General features: G+C 42.5%; 1 protein-coding gene across 6 annotated transcripts in view; it reads right to left on the bottom strand.

Moving 5' to 3' along the window:
* TASOR2 (transcription activation suppressor family member 2) overlaps nt 1-19840 on the bottom strand; it is a 190674-nt gene that overhangs the window by 6978 nt on the left and 163856 nt on the right. For all 6 annotated transcript variants that reach the window (XM_077264467.1, XM_077264464.1, XM_077264469.1 and 3 more), the window contains 4 exons: nt 13715-13868; nt 9040-9145; nt 4344-4525; nt 3748-3862 (listed from right to left, as the gene is read on the bottom strand). In XM_077264467.1, the coding sequence (XP_077120582.1) occupies nt 3748-3862; nt 4344-4525; nt 9040-9145; nt 13715-13868 (557 nt within the window). The remainder of the gene's footprint in view (nt 1-3747; nt 3863-4343; nt 4526-9039; nt 9146-13714; nt 13869-19840) is intronic.

Raw genomic sequence — 19840 nt, 5'->3', positions numbered from 1 at the left:
TGTAGATTAAATCTTGGTAATACTGCTATAATGCGCAGATACCGCAGATATGGAGGGCTTGTCGCTATTATGCTTCAAGCGGTCAGAGATTTCTAACTTTGTTTAGGTCTTGTTCATTGGTTAAGGGTTGCTATAAAGCTCTGTGACGCCTCACTATAGACACACCCCCAAGAGGAAGCTAACGCGAAACGCGCGTCGGGGTTTCCAGGCAGTGAGTGGCGTGCTACGAGTGGCTGTAAGCGGTGAACACCTTATTGTCAGGTAATACGTATACCACAGGTTTTTCACGTCTTTTGTTAGTTACCGTTGCTACATGCATGGCATAGTCTGTAGGGTTGCAGGATCTTCAGCTGGCCTGTGCCCGTAGCTGCAATGGTGCAGGTGTGTTTTCAAGCGGTGTTGGCTCACATGACTTTCAGCCTTGTACCTGTAGCGGCAGGAGCTTTATCTGGCTGACGCCTATAGCTGTAACGGTGCAGGTGCATTTTTTAAAAGCCGTGTCAACTTTAATATTCCCATAGCCTGGTGCCCGTAGCTGCAGGAGTTTTACTCGGTTTGTACCTATAGGTGCAGTGATGCGGATATATTGTTATGCCGTGTCAGTTTATACTATCTCCATAGTCTTAAGCATTACTTTGGATTGCCGTCTGGCTCATTAGATTTATTTGTATCCATCATTTATGAGGTATATAATGTCGGTATGCTTAAACTGTGGGACCAATTAGCCCACTGAATGACGTTTGCAGTTATTTAGATTTGTTTTTCCCTTACATTTTGGTTCCGTGTAGGGTGGCTGTGATCGAGGGCAGCACTTAGGAATCAGCTGAACAATGATTTAAATACTCATCTTATATGCAAAACTAACAGCGGGTTTATTTAGTACAACATATGGTCAGCTGAAATCGTGATTGCCTTGGACTATGGGTTCTAATTGGATTGTTTCAAGCTCAGCACTAGATTAACAGGAAAATTTTGCTTGTGATATTTATATTATTAATTTAAACAGGTAATACTATTATTAAGCAACTAATCTAAATCAAGATATTTTCTTAGCATGCTCTGCTTAGCGTAAACAAGTAATAAATTATTAACCCCTTCAAGTCGCGGCCCTTTTTCGTTTTTGTGTTTTCGTTTTTCGCTCCCCTCCTTCCCAGAGCCATAACTTTTTTATTTTTCTGTCAATATGGCCATGTGAGGGCTTATTTTTTGCGGGACGAGTTGTACTTTTGAACGACATCATTGGTTTTAGCATGTCGTGTACTAGAAAACGGGAAAAAAATTCCAAGTGCGGTGAAATTGCAAAAAAAGTGCAATCCCACACTGGTTTTTTGCTTGGCTATTTTGCTAGGTTCACTAAATGCTAAAACTGACCTGCCATTATGATTCTCTAGGTCATTACGAGTTCATAGACACCTAACATGACCAGGTTATTTTTTATCCAAGTGGTGAAAAAAAATTCCAAACTTTGCTTAAAAAAAAAAAAAAAAAAAAGTGCCATTTTCCAATACCCGTAACGTCTCCATTTTTCGTGATCTGGGGTCGGGTGAGGGCTTATTTTTTGCGTGCTGAGCTGGCATTTTTAATGATACCATTTTGGCGCAGATATGTTCTTTTGATCGCCCGTTATTGCATTTTAACGCAATGTCGCGGCGACCAAAAAAACGTAATTCTGGCGTTTCGGATTTTTTTCTCGCTACGCTGTTTAGCGATCAGGTTAATGCTTTTTTTTAATTGATAGATAGGGCGATTCTGAACGCGGCTATACCAAATATGTGTAGGTTTTGTTTTTTTTTTATTGTTTTATTTAGGATGGGGCGAAAGGGGGGTGATTTAAACTTTTATATTTTTAATATTTTTTTCACATTTTTAAAAACTTTTTTTTCCCACTTTTGCCATGCTTCTATAGCCTCCATGGGAGGCTAGAAGCAGGCACAGCCCGATCGGCTCTGCTACATAACAGCGATCATCAGATCGCTGTTATGTAGCTCAAATGCAGGTGTGCTGTGAGCGCCGACCACAGGGGGGCGCTCACAGCCACCGGCGATCAGTAACCATAGAGGTCTCAAGGACCTCTATGGTTACCTTCCTGACTCATCGCCGACCCCCGATCATGTGACGGGGGTCGGCGATGACGTCATATCCGGCCGCCCGGCCGGATGCGGTAGTTAAATGCCGCTGTCTGAGTTTGACAGCGGCATTTAACAGGTTAATAGCGGCGGGTGAATAGCGATTTCACCCGCCGCTATTGCGCGCACATGTCAGCTGTTCAAAACAGCTGACATGTCGCGACTTTGATGTGCGCTCACCGCCGGAGCGCACATCAAAGCAGGGGATGCGACATGCGCAGTACATGTACGGCGCATGTCGCGAAGGGGTTAAAACTATACGTATTGCTAGGTGTTCCCTGCCACTAATAGAATTGTCCTCACGTCTACCTGCCTGTGTATAATTTTCCAATGGTTTTGAGGCATTGTTTTATTGTTTTTGTTCTGTATGTCTTAATAAAATTACATCTTTTTATCAAAAAATTAGTTTAACACTTCTTGATTCTGTGCACAGTTTAATAACTGATGGTTGGATCAGTATGTTTAATGAGTATCATTCTGCAGGATTTTTTGCACAGTTTGTCATCTTAAGTTTTTTGTTCCTTTTTTTGCAACTATCTACTTAACGAAAGTTGATCCCAATGCAAACAGGAGTTCAAAATCTCTCAATATTCCAACTTGGGTAATTGAAGGGACAAACATGAAAAATTATTTCCATTATGTAAAGCCTTTCAGCAACATTTGTACCTGTTACAACCAATGAAAAATGTTCAAATTGTCAGACTGGATATATCGGGTACCATGGATAAGTCATTTTTGGCAGAAGAAACTGATCATCACTTCTGTGCATACAATGGCTGCTGGTGGAGGAACCTGATCAGACCTGTCCATCAGTCTCCTCCAATTGTAAAACAGCTTTTCTATTGGACAAGGATGATGGACAGGTTTGGTCACATGTTCCTCCAACAGCTGCCATTGTATGGACAGAAGTGCTGGTCATATTGTGAGGAAAACTGCACTAACAACAGAATGACCAACCAGTTTAATTCCTAGAATTTTCCATTTGAATGATTTTAGATGTAATCAGCATGAAATCTGAAAAGGACTAATTCAATGTTCACCAGACTGCTGAGAATGCTTCATGATGCGGAGATGCTATCTTTTAAGGAAACGAGAATTAACCTTTTAGCATCTGTAGTACAGCGAGAAGTCATTGTCTGCTTAATAATCTACCATCCCAAAGTAACAGCATCATGGATCTCTCCAATACCATTTACTCAGGAACCTGTGGTAACCTGCAGCATTGATGCCAAAATGTCCCCAACATTAAGGTCAACTGAATGATGCCTAATGTGTTGGATCTAGTAAGACACAGGGTAATTTCTCCAATCTCTACCTGGTCTATTAGCCAGTAACAGAGACGAGAAAGAAATTCTTTGGAAATGGGAAATGTCCGTTTTTTAATTGTGTTCCCTTATCCCAAGATACATTCCCATTTGTGCTCAAGAAAAATATCAGATTGTGGCTTATTACTTGGTAAGTAGCAGCTAATGGGTATTGTCAGGGCAAGCATTTCCCTTTATACAGACATGAAGGTTGTTCTATATATTTGTGTAAAATATTCAATAAAAATCTTTTAGCATGTGTATGCATTATCAACCTTTCCCAACCAAGTGTATACATATGTGCAAAGCTTCCTCACCGATATAAAGTCTGAAGCTGTGAATCTACTTTCTGAATTTTTCTTAGGAAAGTGTCCACATCATACACAAGGACTCCATTCTGCTCATACACGTCAGTAAGGGTAGAGTTGGTGCCTGCATGAAAACACAGTTTATATTGCCGTGTGTTATAAAAATACATTCTTGGCATTTAAAAAAAAAAAAAAAAAATTTCAGTTGTACTCTTATTGATTATTCATTGTCTAGCTTCCACTTCACTTGGTCCATTAGTCCATTTCTGGACCAATCCCTATTATTGCAAACAACCTAATCTTCATGCACTTTTTAGCAGGACATTTTGAGGTCAAGTATAAATAAATTGATATCAAACATTTAATAACCGACACTTACGGGTTTTGTGTGGGTAGAAACTTTCTCGGAGAAAACCCTCTCAAACACAGAGAACAAACTCCATATATGTTCTGCCCTAGTAAGCTGTAATGCCCACCAGCCTTTCATGGAATTGCTAGAGAAAATAACTGTGCATGGTAAAAGCATAAAACCTTTCAATGATTAAATGATGCTTACAAAATATGCAGAGATGTGTCGGGGCAATTACAAAGCTCAATAATAATACCTGTCAAATAGACAGCAAGTCTAGAATGGATATGCTGATACTGGAGGTTCAGGAGACATGCAAGATCATCGGATGGTTCCTTAGATCTGGAGTCACATTGGTGATAAGGCAGGATTTCAATAATGTTAGACTGTTGGTAAGATTTCAGTAGAGTCATCTTTGCTTGAGAGAGAACTTCAGTCCTAGAAAAAAGGGGAAAACATCATCAGACAAATTAATCAATGAAGATGACAATGACCATATAGGTGCAGACCTAAATCCAACCATGTGAAGGTGAAGTGTTGTCTCTTCTAAAGCACTTGTTGTTCAAGTGAGGGTAAAGCTGGTTAACACCAAATCTGTGCCCCCATTCCCGACTAGCTCAGGGCTTGTCTCAATCTTTTCTTTTTTCCCCCCATGAGTCTGGTGTATTATTGTGTCTGGCTTTCTTTTTCTGAGACCGTCAGAAAAAGAAAGTCCAAAGTTAATTTTTTTTTAAACTGTCTTTGCTTAACTGAAACAAACAGCATTGTTGAAGGCACATCTAAATCTGCTTTTTCAGGGATTCACCCAGAAACAAAGGGGACACGGGGAACTCGGACTAATCTGATAGTAATAAGCAGGATATGGGCCTCAGTTAAAAAAAGTATGTGATGGAATAACAGCTTCAACAGCCCCGATACCTGTAATATTTGGAGAAGATCTATATGGAGGAGTGGGCCAAAATCCCTGCAAACTGTGTCAACAACTACAGGAAAAGTCTGACCTCTAATTGCAAACAAAGGTTTCTGTACCAAATATTAACCCCTTCCTGACATGCCCCGCAAACCACAGTACTAGTACGGCGGCACAATCGTGCCGTCTCAAGGTGAGCACCGCGGAGATCACGTGCGGTTGTCAGCTGTATGTGACAGCTGACACCCTGCAGCAATGCCCATGATCGGCGGCACAGAGAACAATCGCGCAGGCAGGGGGCTCCCTGCGCTCTCCCACCAAAACAACGTGATGCAATCGCATTGTTCCGGTGGTCTCCATGGAGACCCCGGATCCAAAATGGCCGCGGGGCTCCTTCCGGATCCTTCACCGAGGTGGCTTGCCGGCACCTGCTGAGAGCAAGCGCCGGCAAGCCTCCTGCACGGCCAGTCAGATCACTGATCTGACACACAGTGCTATGCAAAGTGTCAAATCAGCGATCTGACTTTATATAGTAATGTCCCAACCTGGGACAATGTTATAAAGTAAAAAAAAAAAAAAAAATACCCAAATAAAGAAAAACGAAATATTTTCCAATAAATCCATTTATGTAAATAAATAAAAATATAAAAGTACACATTTGGCATCGCCGCGTCCATAAAGACCCGCTCTATAAAACTGTCCCACTAGTTAACCCCTTCAGTGAACACTAAAAAAAAAAAAAAAAAAAAAACACGAGGCAAAACACAATGCTTTATCATGCTGCAAAACAAAAAGTGCGATAAATCGCAATAAAAAAGCCGCGATACAGCGTCATCAGCAGAAAAATAATAAAAGTTATAGCTCTCAGAATAAAGCGATGCAAAAATTTTTTTTTATATAAAATAATTTTTATTGTGTAAAAGCGCCAAAACATAAAAAAATATGATATAAATGAGGTATCGCTGTAATGGTACTAACCTGAAGAATAAGACTACATTATCAATTTTACCACACGCGGGACGGTATAAATGCCCCCCCCCCCCCCCCCCCAAAGAAATTCAGGAAATGCTGGTTTTTGTTCGTTCTGTCTCCCAAAAATCAGAATAAAAAGCGATCAAAAAATGTCATGTGCCCGAAAATGGTACCAATAGAAACATCAACTCGTCCCGCAAAAAACAAACCCTCACATGACTCTGTGGACCAAAATACGGATAAATTATAGCTCTCAAAATGTGGTGATGCAAGTTGTTTTTGCAATAAAAAGCTTTGTGCAGCTGCCAAACATAAAAACCTGCTATAAATAGTAAATCAAACCCCCCCTTTATCACCCCCTTAGTTAGGGAAAAATAATAAAATTAAAAAAAGTATTCATTTCCATTTTCCCATTAGGGTTAGGGTTCGGGCTAAAGTTAGGGTTAGTGTTGGGGCTAAAGTTGGAGTTAGGGTTTGGATTATGTTTACGGTTGGGGTTAGGGTTGGGATTAGGGGTGTGTCAGGGTTAGGGGTGTCGTCAGGGGTGTGGTCAGGGTTATGGTTGGGATTAGGGTTAGGGGTGTGTTGGGGTTAGGGTTGGAGTTAGAATTGGGTGGTTTCCACTGTTTAGGCACATAAGGGGCTCTGCAAATGCGACATGGCGTCCAATCTCAATTGCAGCCAATTCTGCGCTGAAAAAGTAAAAACTGTGCTCCTTCCCTTCCGAGCTCTGCCGTGCGCCTGAACAGTGGTTTACCCACACATATGGGGTATCTTCGTACTCAGGACTAATTGGACAACAACTTTTGCAGTCCAATTTCTAATGTTACCCTTATGAAAATATAAATTTGGGGGCTAAAAAATTATTTTTGTGGAAAATAAAATATTTTTTTATTTTCACTGCTCTGCGTTATAAACTTTAGTGAAACACTTGGGGGTTTAAAGTTCTCACAACACATCTAGATAAGTTCCCTGGGGGGGGGTCTAGTTTCCAGTATGGGGTCACTTGTGGGAGGGTTTCTACTGTTTAGGTACATCAGGCGCTCTTCAAACGCAATGTGACGCCCGCAGACCATTCCATCAAAGTCTGCATTCCAAAACGCTCCTTCCCTTCCGAGCTCTGTCATGCGCCCAAACGGTGGTTCCCCCCACATATGGGGTATCAGCGTACTCACGACAAATTGGACAACGACTTTTGGGGTTTAATTTCTCCTGTTACCCTTGGGAAAATAAAAAATTGGGGGCTAAAAGATCATTTTGTGGAAAAAAAAATGATTTAATTTTCACGGCTCTACATTATAAACTTTAGTGAAATAACTGGGGGTTCAAAGTGCTCACCACACATCTAGATTAGTTCCTTAGTGGGTCTACTTTACAAAATGGTGTCACTTGTGGGGGGTTTCCACTGTTTAGGCACATCAGAGGCTCTCCAAAGGCGACATGGTGTTCGATCTCAATTCCAGCCAATTTTGAACTGAAAAGTCAAATGGCGCTCCTTCCCTTCCGAGCTCTGCCATGCGCCCAAACAGTGGTTTACCCCCACATATGGGGTATCCGCGTACTCAGGACAAATTGCACAACAACTTTTGGGGCCCAATTTCTCCGGTTACCCTTGGGAAAATAAAAAAAATTGGGGCAAAAAGATCATTTTTGTGAAACAAATCAAGTGTGAGGTGGTCCCTAAAAAAAAATGGTTTTGCAAATTTTGTTGTAAAAATGAGAAATCGCTGATCAACTTTTAACCCTTACAACTTCCTAACAAAAAAAAATGTTTCCAAAATTGTGCTAATGTAAAGCAGACAAGTGGGTAGTGTTATTTATCAACTATTTTGTATGATATGACTCTCTAATTTAAGGGCATAAAAACTAAAAAAAACTTTGAAAATTGCAAAATTTTCACATTTTTCGCCAAATTTCCTTTTTTTTTTTTTCACAAATAAAGTCATATCGAAGAAATTTTACCACAATCCTAAAGTTCAATATCTCACAAGAAAACAGTATCAGAATCACCAGGATCCGTTGAAGCGTTTCAGAGTTATGACCTCATAAAGTGACAGTGGTCAGAATTGAAAAAAATGGCCTGGTCAGGAAGTTGAAAACAGGCTTCGGGGTAAAGTTCTGTTTTTCTATTGTATCAAATATTTATTTCATGCAATAAAATGCAATTTAATTATTTAAAATTCATACAATGTGATTTTCTATTTTTAAAATTTTTAGATTCTGTCCCTCACAATTTGAAGTGTACCTACGATAAAAATTACACATCTCTCCATTCTTCGTAGGTGAGAAAACTTGCAAAATCAGCAGTATATCAAATACTTATTTTCCCCGCTGTATGTATTGGGACAAATAAAAGGTTTTTATTCCTGAGATTTACTTTTCTCAACTGTCAAATAACACTTTGGTCTCTAATGTAAGATTTTACAGTGATACAATTATAACCCATTTTTATTTGATGTTATTAGGGAATTCTGAGTTCATAAAGCGAGGTCTTCTGTTGGGGATTAGCTCTTCATCAGATTGTCTTTTGCGGCAGATCATTGAATGACTGTTCAAACCAAGTACAGGCGCTCAGTGCATTAATGCAGGGCCAATTATTTAATTACACCTTCCCACCTGCTTGTTTTCCCTCTATCTCCATCCCTCACCTCCCAATCCCTTCTTTGATTGACAGCTCTGGCTTCACAAAGCCAGAGAAGCGTAGAGATAGAGGGAAAACAAGCAGGTGGAAGGTGTATATCCGTGTTTGGCCACTCCAAAAAGCACAGAGCGCCTGGACTTGGTTTGAACAGTTATTCTGTTCCAACAGAGTCCCCTTTATTCTTTGTGCCTGCAAGACCAGTCTAAGAATCCTTTGCTAAGCAGCCTCGCCTATGTGATGCTGGTTGAGGAACGACATGTAGTAACCAGTCACAAGCTGGGAGCCCAGTAATACAAACACATTGCTATTCACATTTGAAGAACAGAACCCAATGAGTAACTGACAGGTGAGCAGTTACTAGTCTAATGTGTTATTCTACACCATGATGGCATATTCCAAAAGCTATGATGCTACAGATGCAAATAAAACCTTTTATCTTCTTTGAGCTTCCGATTTTCTCTGTAATGAATCAGCCATTTCCAAGGAGATGTTCGGCTCATCTTTTCTAAAAGGCAAAGAACTTCCTTCAACTTTCCTAAAGGGAGTTTCAAGAAAAGTCGCAGTTAATGCAATGGGCCATCAATTAAAAGAGTTTACAGGGGATTTGTTGCTAGAAGTAACCCTCCAAAGCAGTCTATTTGGGCATGTAAGTCATAGGAAGCTGGATAAAATGATACCTTGATACCTGCGATCTGTTAAGATCTATGGGACGGACTGAGAATCTGCCTCCAGAGCTTAATTTAAACAGAAGGGGGTGTTACTTGTGTGAGACAAATAATGACTGACACTTTGGTCTCATAATCACAAACAGCTCTGGACTGAGATCAGAGTTAACATAGTATAGCAGAAGTGAAGATCGCCTCACTAAACATTTACAGTAAATAAACAGTAAACAAAAACAGTAGTCATTTCATAATATTGGCAAATATGCTGCAGAGTGTGCCTGTTATAACCAACACAGTACAGCAGAGTTGAATCTTGTCTCATTACAAACACGCACATTTGCAATGGTCAGTCCACATTGCTGTCAGGACTGCTGTACTGCCCTTACCCCATACTGGCTGCCTATGTGATCCAAAGCTGAAGCACTAAGAACAGCAGCGGCAAATGTTTTTGTAAAGAGACAAACTTCACTTCGGTATTGTGTTTTCACTGCAGAACTGAGGGCGATTATGAGAGCAAAGTGTCAGTCATTATAAGCCTCACACCCCTTTTCATTTAACTCCTTCACGACCTGGGACGTACCCAGCATGTCCTAGTTGGGAATGGCTTCCTGACTTGGACTTCCTGGTACATAATGGCGATTACGAATGCCCCCAGAAGCAATGCAATTACAACAGCGATCAGACTGCTGAAAGTGAAAGTCCCATAGAGGGACTAAGTAAAAAAAAAAAATAATTGTAATTTATATTTTTTAAAATCACAAAATAACAAAAAATAAAAAAATATATTGTACCCATACAGTTGTATTAAAAAAAAAAAAAAGGACATTTGGTATTGCCGCGTGCAAAATGACTTGCTGCATAAAACCGTCCCACTAGTTAACTACTTCAGTGAACAAAACTATGCTTTTTCATCATACCGCTGAACAAAGTGAAAAAAAATCTGATAAAAAAAGATGAATGTAAATAAAAATGGTACCGCTGAAAATATCTTGTGCCGCAAAAAAACAAACAGCTATAGAGCTACAGTACAGACAAAAAGTTTGGACACACCTTCTCATTTAAAGATTTTTCTGTATTTTCATGACTATGAAAATTGTACATTCACACTTAAGGCATCAAAACTATGAATTAACACATGTGGAATTATATACTTAACAAAAAAATGTGAAACAACTGAAATTATGTCTTATATTCTAGGTTCTACAAAGTAGCCACCTTTTGCTTTGATGACTGCTTTGCACACTCTTGGCATTCTCTTGATGAGCTTCAAGAGATAGTCACCGGGAATGGTCTTCCAACCATCTTGAAGGAGTTCCCAGAGATGCTTAGCACTTGTTGGCCCTTTTGCCTTCACTCTGCGGTCCAGCTCACCCCAAACCATTTCGATTGGGTTCATGTCTGGTGACTGTGGAGGCCAGGTCATCTGGTGTATAACCCCATCACTCTCCTTCTTGGTCAAATAGCCCTTACACAGCCTGGAGGTGTGTTTAGGGTCATTGTCCTGTTGAAAAATAAATGATGGCCCAACTAAACGCAAACCGGATGGAATAGCATGCCGCTGCAAGATGCTGTGGTAGCCATGCTGGTTCACTATGACTTCAATTTTTAATAAATCCCCAACAGTGTCACCAGCAAAGCACCCCCACACCATCTCACCTCCTCCTCCATGCTTCACGGTGGGAACCAGGCATGTAGAGTCTCATCCGTTCACCTTTGCCGCGTCACACAAAGACACGGAAGTTGGAACCAAAGATCTCAAATTTGGACTCATCAGACCAAAGCACAGATTTCCACTGGTCTAATGTCCATTCCTTGGGTTCTTTAGCCCAAACAAGTCTCTTCTGCTTGTTGCCTGTCCTTAGCAGTGGTTTCCTAGCAGCTATTTTACCATGAAGGCCTGCTGCACAAAGTCTCCTCTTAACAGTTGTTGTAGAGTTGTGTCTGCTGCTAGAACTCTGTTTGGCATTGACCTGGCCTCTAATCTGAGCTGCTGTTAACCTGCGATTTCTGAGGCTGGTGACTTGGATAAACTTATCCTCAGAAGCAGAGGTGACTCTTGGTCTTCCTTTCCTGGGGCGGTCCTCATGTGAGCCAGTTTCTTTGTAGCACTTAATGGTTTTTGCCACTGCACTTGGGGACACTTTCAAAGTTTGCCCAATTTTTCGGAGTGACTGACCTTCATTTCTTAAAGTAATGATGGCCACTCATTTTTGTTTACTTAGCTGCTTTTTTTCTTGCCATACTACAAATTCTAACAGTCTATCCAGTAGGACTATCAGCTATGTATCCAACAGACTTCTGCACAACACAACTGATGGTCCGAACCCCATTTATAAAAGGCAAGAAATCCCACTTATTAAACCTAACAGGGCACACCTGTGAATTGAAAACCATTCCCGGTGACTACCTCTTGAAGCTCATCAAGAGAATGCTAAGATTGTGCAAAAGCAGTCATCAAAGCAAAAGGTAGTTACTTTCAAGAACCTAGAATATAAGACATATTTTCAGTTGTTTCACACTTTTTTGTTAAGTATATAATTCCACATGTGTTAATTCATAGTTTTGATACCTTCAGTGTGAATGTACAATTTTCATAGTCATGAAAATACAGAAAAATCTTTAAATGAGAAGGTGTGTCCAAACTTTTGGTCTGTACTGTACATCAGCTGAAAAATAAAAAAAGCTATAGCTATCAATACAGCAATGCAAAAATTATTATTTTATCTCGGCTGGAGCCAGTGGGCGGTGTATACTGCAGATGAAGAGCTCATCTTTTTTTGCATTCACTTAGTGTCAGCCTCCTAGTGTCAGCAGCTTACACCCATGGTCCTCTGTCCCCCAATGATGCAAAAAAGAAATAGTAAAAGCGCCATAACATGAAAAAAAAAAAAAACAAACAATATAAATGTGGTATGTACAAAGCCGAAGGATAAAGCTGCCTGATCAATTTTACCACACGCGGAACGGTATAAAACTACCCCCACAAAAACACTTCCTGAATTGCTGGTCTCTGTTCATTCTGCCTCTGCCTGGTCAAAAAATGTCTTGTGCCCAAAAATGGTACCAATAAATAGAACAACTTGTCCTGCAAAAGACAAGCCCTCACATGACTGTTAGCAGAAATATGGAAAAATTATAGCTCTGAAAATATCGGGATGCAAAAATTAGTAGATCGCAGTAAGGCTTGGCTCACATTTATCGGGTTTTCCTTGTAAATCTCTGAAATACTCAATTCAGATGGAACCCCTGGCAAAACATTCCCTATATTGAGGCAGATGGGGACACTGGACGCTGTCTAGCCCATGATCTGGTGATGTCCATCTTTTTAGGCGTGCATAAAAGTACCGTCGGCTACAGTTTTGTACACTACTGAAAAGAACAACACTGCTGAACAGAGTCCAGAATAACTCTGCTTCCTCATTATAGTGAATGGATCCATCTGGGGTTTTATCATAATCACATCACACGGAGATTTAGAAGGAAATCTCAAAGTGTAGCGTGCCAGATAAAGGGGTTTGCAGTGTTTAGGCACATCATGGGCTCTCCAAATGCGACATGGCACCCGAAGACCATTCCACCAAAGTCAGCTTTCTAAAACATCACTTTTTTTCCTTTCTGAGGACTGCCCAAAATGTATTTTTCCTTAACATATGAAATATCTGCATATACAGGAGAAATTGCACATTGTACGGTGCATTTTCTCCTTTAACCATTGTGAAAATAAAGTTTGGGGCTAAAAGATCATTTATGAGGGAAAAATTTGGTTTTTTTTTTTTTTATTTTCACAGCTCTACATTATAAACTTCTGTGAAACACCTGGGGGTTCAAGATGCTTACTACACATTTAGATACATTCCTTGAGGGGTCTAGTTACCAAAAGGAGTTAAATTGTGGTGGGTGTCCTCTGTTTAGGCACATCAGGGCCTCTCCAAACGCGATATGGGGTTCACTCTCTATTCCACCCAATTTTGCTTTCAAAAAGTCAAAATGTGGTTTTTCGCTTCAGAGTCCTGCAGTGCGCCCAGAAAGTACTTTTCTCCCTCATATGGGGTATCGGTGTACTCTGGAGAAATGACACAACAAATTTTGGGGGCTGTTTTCTCTTGTACTACCTGATAAAGTGACATTGGTCAGATTTGTAAAACCTGGCCTGGTCAAGAAAATGAAAACAGGCTTGGGTGTAAGGGGGTTAAATAAGCTCTGGAGGCAGATTGTCAAGGACATCTGTTCTATCAATCTTAACAGCTCATTTGCATGTGTTTTTCTCTAGATTAAGGCACTGGATTGCAGATATCAAATTATCATTTTACACCAACTTTCTGTAGCTTACATGTCGACGTAGATGGCTTGGCAGAGTTGATCCTTCTGTCAGATTCTTTTTAATCCATACTTCGAAAAGAAGAAACATATCAACTATAAATTGGTACATAAACACTAACCCATTGTTATGCTTTCCAATACATTTTTATCCGAAACCACAAAACCACCAGCTTGAAAGAGCTCTTCGTATGCTGACTCGGCCATATCCTCTGGGGCATCCACACCAGCAAAGGTAACATTATGCAGGAGCTTTAGTTGCATCAAACATGGAATCTGCAGATGTAAACAATGTGATTACAATTCCACACTGTACAAAAATTCATAGCTTTCTATTGTGTTGTCTTTCGCGGCTCTGCTGTTTGATTTAAACCTGGCTCTAAAGTAGAAGTTAGGATGTAGAAACATGATATAAATGCTATTCTATTACATTAGCTGCAATCAGTATCATTGTAGTTCTAAGAATAGAGGAGGAGCGTTCTCAAATGTTTGGTTGAGTTCTTTATTTGGGCCTTATTCCATTAACCTTTCCTCTACCCTGCAGTGCAGTACAGAGCCGTCACCTTGTCTGTGGAGTCAGCTGTAGATTTAAAGGGAATCTGTCACCTAATTTTGGCCCTATAAACTGTGGCCACCGCCATTCGGGGCTTATCTACAGCATTTTGTAATGCTGTAGATAAGCCCCGATGTAACCTGAAAGGTAAGAAAAACAAGATAGATTATACTCACCCAGGGGCGGTCCGGGTCCGATGGGCATCGCAGATCCAGGTCCAGCGCCTCCCATCTTCATACAATGTCGTCCTCTTCTTTGCTTCCTGGCCCGGCTCCTTCGCAGGTATACTTTATCTGCCCTGTTGAGGGCAGAGCAAAGTACTGCAGTGCACAGGCGCCGGGAAAGGTCAGAGAGGCCTGGCGCCTTAAGGTACCTTCACACTAAACGATTTACCAACGATCACGACCAGCGATACGACCTGGCCGTGATCGTTGGTAAGTCGTTGTGTGGTCGCTGGGGAGCTGTCACACAGACAGCTCTCCAGCGACCAATGATGCCGAAGTCCCTGGGTAACCAGGGTAAACATCGGGTTACTAAGCGCAGGGCCGCGCTTAGTAACCCGATGTTTACCCTGGTTACCATCGTAAATGTAAAAAAAAACAAACAGTACATACTCACATTCCGGTGTCACGTCCCTCGCCGTCTGCTTCCCGCACTGACTGAGTTCCGGCCGTAAAGTAAAAGCAGAGCGCAGCGGTGACGTCACCGCTGTGCTCTGCTTTTACTTTACGGCTGGCACTCAGTCAGTGCGGGAAGCTCTGAGCAGCAGCGCGGACGCCGGGGGACGTGACAGACATCAGAGGGTGAGTATGTACTGGTTTTTATTTTTACTTTTACAATGGTAACCAGGGTAAATATCGGGTTACTAAGCATGGCCCTGCGCTTAGTAACCCGATATTTACCCTGGTTACCATTGTAAAACATTGCTGGCATCGTTGCTTTTGCTGTCAAACACAACGATACACGCCGATCTGACGACCAAATAAAGTTCTGGACTTCTAGCTCCGACCAGCGATATCACAGCGGGATCCAGATCGCTGCTGCGTGTCAAACACAACGATATCGCTATCCAGGACGCTGCAACGTTACGGATCGCTATCGTTGCAAAGTCGTTTAGTGTGAAGGTACCTTTACATCGGAGGCTTCTCTACAGCATTACAGAATGCTGTAGATAAGCCCCTGATGGAGGTGGCCGCAGTTTATAGGGCCAAAATTAGGTGACAGATTCCCTTTAAGCATCTTCAGATCTTATCTGTTCTGTATAGTTCTTGATCAAAATGCAGAAAATACAGGGTGTGGTACTACTAGATCCTGTTTCTTGTCTAGTGATCACCTTAACCATAGTCCATTATGTAAAATCGACTAATTCTGAATTAACTTGCTCTGTGTTGAATAGTGCTGAGCGAGTATACTTGTTATTCGAGATTTCTTGAGCACGCTCGGGTGTCCTCCGAGTATTTTTTAGGCAGCCATGCATACCAGGGTAGGGATGAGGGGGCATGCATACCGGGATAGGGATGAGGGAGCCATGCATACCAGGATAGGGATGAGGGAGCCATGCATACCAGGATAGGGATGAGGGAGCCATGCATACCAGGATAGGGATGAGGGAGCCATGCATACCAGGATAGGGATGAGGGAGCCATGCATACCAGGATAGGGATGAGAGAGCCATGCATACCAGGATAACAATGTTGCCAATCATACCAGGATAAGGATGGTGCCATTCTTATCCTGGGATGCATGGCTCCCTTATCCCTATCCTGGTATGCATGGCTCCCTCATCCTGGTATGCATGCCCCCTCATCCCTATCCCGGTGTGCATGGCCCCATCCTTATCCTGGTATGATTGCCACCATCATCCCTATCCTTGTATACATGGCTCCCTCATCCCTATCCTGGTATGCATGGCCCCATCCCTATCCTGGTATGATTGGCCCCATCCTTATCCTGGTATGATTGGCACCATCCTTATCCTGGTATGCATGGCTCCCTCATCCCTATCCTGGTATGCATGGCTCCCTCATCCCTATCCTGGTATGCATGGCCCCATCCCTATCCTGGTATGATTGGCCCCATCCTTATCCTGGTATGATTGGCACCATCCTTATCCTGGTATGCATGGCTCCCTCATCCCTATCCTGGTATGCATGGCTCCCTCATCCCTATCCTGGTATGCATGGCCCCATCCCTATCCTGGTATGATTGGCCCCATCCTTATCCTGGTATGATTGGCCCCATCCTTATCCTGGTATGATTGGCACCATCCTTATCCTGGTATGCATGGCTCCCTCATCCCTATCCTGGTATACATGGCTCCCTCATCCCTATCCTGGTATGCATGGCCCCATCCCTATCCTGGTATGATTGGCCCCATCCTTATCCTGGTATGCATGGCTCCCTCATCCTTATCCTGGTATGCATGGCTCCCTTATCCCTATCCTGGTATGCATGCCCGCTTATCCCTATCCTGGTATGCATGGCACCATCCTTATCCTGGTATGCATGGCTCCCTCATCCCTATCCTGGTATGCATGGCTCCCTCATCCCTATCCTGGTATGCATGGCCCCATCCCTATCCTGGTATGATTGGCCCCATCCTTATCCTGGTATGATTGGCCCCATCCTTATCCTGGTATGATTGGCCCCATCCTTATCCTGGTATGCATGGCTCCCTCATCCTTATCCTGGTATGCATGGCTCCCTTATCCCTATCCTGGTATGCATGCCCGCTTATCCCTATCCTGGTATGCATGGCACCATCCTTATCCTGGTATGCATGGCTCCCTCATCCCTATCCTGGTATCCATGGCTCTCTCATCCCTATCCTGGTATCCATGGCTCCCTCATCCCTATCCTGGTATGCATGGCTCCCTCATCCCTATCCTGGTATGCATGGCTCCCTCATCCCTATCCCGGTATGCATGCCCCCTCATCCCTACCCTGGTATGCATGGCTGCCTCATCCCTATCCTGGTATGCATGGCTGCCTCATCCCTATCCTGGTATGCATGTCTCCTCATCCCTATCCTGGTGTGCATGGCCGTTGGTTCCAGCCTCCTGTGACCCGATGCTCCACCGAAAACACTCCCCCACCTCCCCACCACAGCCAGACCCCATACATCCGGACTATAAGACACACCCCCCATTTTCTTCCACATTTTCGGAGGAAAAAAAGTGCGTCTCAGTCTGAAAAATACAGTACATTTTTTAGGACATCTTTATTTATGTAAAACTCTTCTGCATTATCTCCAAAGGTGTCTTTTTAGCCCTTCATTGAGTAACTGTTATTCATTTCTTTACAAAAAAGTCCATTACAACTGCCACAGACGTATCATATCACCCCAATTTGTAAAAGGGAGTAATTTGGGTAACACATAAATTAGGAAATTACTGATGTAGTGATTCCTTAGTACAGAAGTGTTAGTTTACAAATGGTGAACCACTGCTTTAACCTCTTAACCGCTAAGGCTAGGTTCACATTGCGTTAGTGGGTGATCGCTAACGGACAGCGTTGCACGGCGAAAATGTCGCAATTAACGCCGTGCAACGGGTCCGTTAGCGCACCCATTGACAGCAATGTAAATTTCGCCTGTAGTGCATCGCTAGCGCGTGCCTTTTTCGGCTCGCGCTAGCGATGTGCCGTTCTTTTGTAGCGCGCCTCGGACGCTGCTTGCAGCGTCCGCGGCGCGCCCGAGGTCCGTTCCCCGCTCTCGCAGATCGGGGATCTGCGAGAGCGAGGACGTTAGCGCGACCCCTAAACGCAGCCCCTACAAAAACATTGCGTTAGCGCAATCCGCTAGTGCTAAACGGATTGCCCTAACGCAATGTGAACCTAGCCTAATATGTATTAAAATGGAATCCATTAAGAGGACCTATTCCACAATAAATGAACAGCACCCCCTGCGACAGCGTTATTTAAGTGCTTTAAAGAGCCCTATAGCAAAATCGACCATCCGTGACCGTAAATCGCAGATGAGATGGTATCCTAAGGTCATCGATGACATCAGGGTACAGTGGCCTGTACGAACCTGCTATAAGCAGGTCTCACAGGCAGCTTTGTCAGTGAGTCAATGACAGGTCTCTGGCACTGCACTACACGTGTACTACAGTGTAGGAGACCAACGATCAGAGTAAAAATTTTATATGTCCCACAGTGGGACAAAGTGAAAAAAAAATTCTATAAAATTTGTTAAGACGCCTCTCACCTAGCAAAACCAGATCTCACACTTTACACCGACGAGGGGCAGCACCCAGAAACAGTGTCTGCAAATTGAGATTCTGGCTTGGCTTTTATCCCAAGTCATGTGACAAGGCTTGTTAAAAGGGTCGACAACAACTTCTAGGATTGCTACTTCCTATAGGCGGCACTAGAGCTCTAGTCCCCGCTCTCTCAAGAGACAATTTGCATAAAAAGAAGAAAAAAAAGCCATACACAAAAAAAAGCACACCTCACAAAAAACTTAAGCTGTGTTTGAGTTAAAAAAAATAAACATAATTGGTATTGCCGCATCTGCAACGATCCAATCTATAAAAATGGCTCATTTATTCCGTACAGCAAACACCGTAAAAAACAAAACAAAACGCATGCTTTTTCATCATACCGACAAAAAAAAAAAAAACCTGAATAAAAAGTGATCAAAAAGACATACCGTATATACTTGCGTATAAGCCGACCTGAATGTAAACCAAGGCACCTAATTTTACCACAAAAAACTGGGAAAACTTATTGACTGGTATACATTGTCCCTTCATCCCCATCCTGGTATGAATGGCCATCTCATTATCCTGGTGTGCATGGCTCCTCATTCCTATCCTGGTATGCATGGCCCCCATCAGAAAAACAAAAATAAACCGTCCCACTATCCTTCCTGGGCTCCCTTGCAGCATCTTGTTCTGATGCCAGCAGCCGATTTATGCTGGCAGTGACGTCATATGCTGCTTACAAGCAGAGGACAGCTGCCAGAATACTCACTGCTCTCCATGCCGGAATTATGTGCGTGGAGAGCAGTGAGTATTCATTGCTCTTTAGTAGTGGGCACAGCAGCAGCAGCCGCTGGCTTCCTGCAGCGGCTGGGCGATCACGTGTGCCAGCTACTAAAAAGAATGAATATTCACTGCCCTCCACGCCCATGGGAGTGGAGTACAGTGAATGTTAATTCCCTTATGTAGTGAGCACACGTGATTGCTCGGCCACTGCAGGAAGCTGGCGGCTGCAATTATTGTGCTCGTTATTAAAGAGAAATTAATATTCACTGCCAGCACAGTGAATATTCATTTCTCTTAAGCAGTGAGCCGGCTCCTGCATCCTGTGACCTGCTGCTCCCGATGGAGCGTTCATCTATCCATATTTAAGGGCTGTTAAATAAATAAATTTTAATACAATGACTATAACTGATGTATGCAATTTCTATGACCAATACGAGTGGAGTCGTTAGTGACAATTCCCTGGATCTCTGGTGAACACTACTTTGAACTGTGCAGACATCAGCATGATGCTGACATAGTTCAATCCCAAGTTACCTGGCCCTACCATGCTTAAGCCTGCAATCTACAAGATGTCAACATCCCAGTGCAATGACCTCACTTCATTGCGCCGTGTCGCTTAAGATGGATGGACATGGAATCAGGATTAGGCAAATATAAGCTGATTTTATCGTATTATATTTAAAGTTTTATTTATTAGTTTTGAAGGT

The sequence above is a fragment of the Ranitomeya variabilis genome, chromosome 5, assembly GCF_051348905.1.
Source record: "Ranitomeya variabilis isolate aRanVar5 chromosome 5, aRanVar5.hap1, whole genome shotgun sequence".
In the NCBI taxonomy this organism is placed as follows: Eukaryota; Metazoa; Chordata; class Amphibia; order Anura; family Dendrobatidae; genus Ranitomeya; species Ranitomeya variabilis.
Note: the sequence above shows the minus strand (reverse complement) of the source record. Positions and strands in the feature narration are given on the sequence as shown.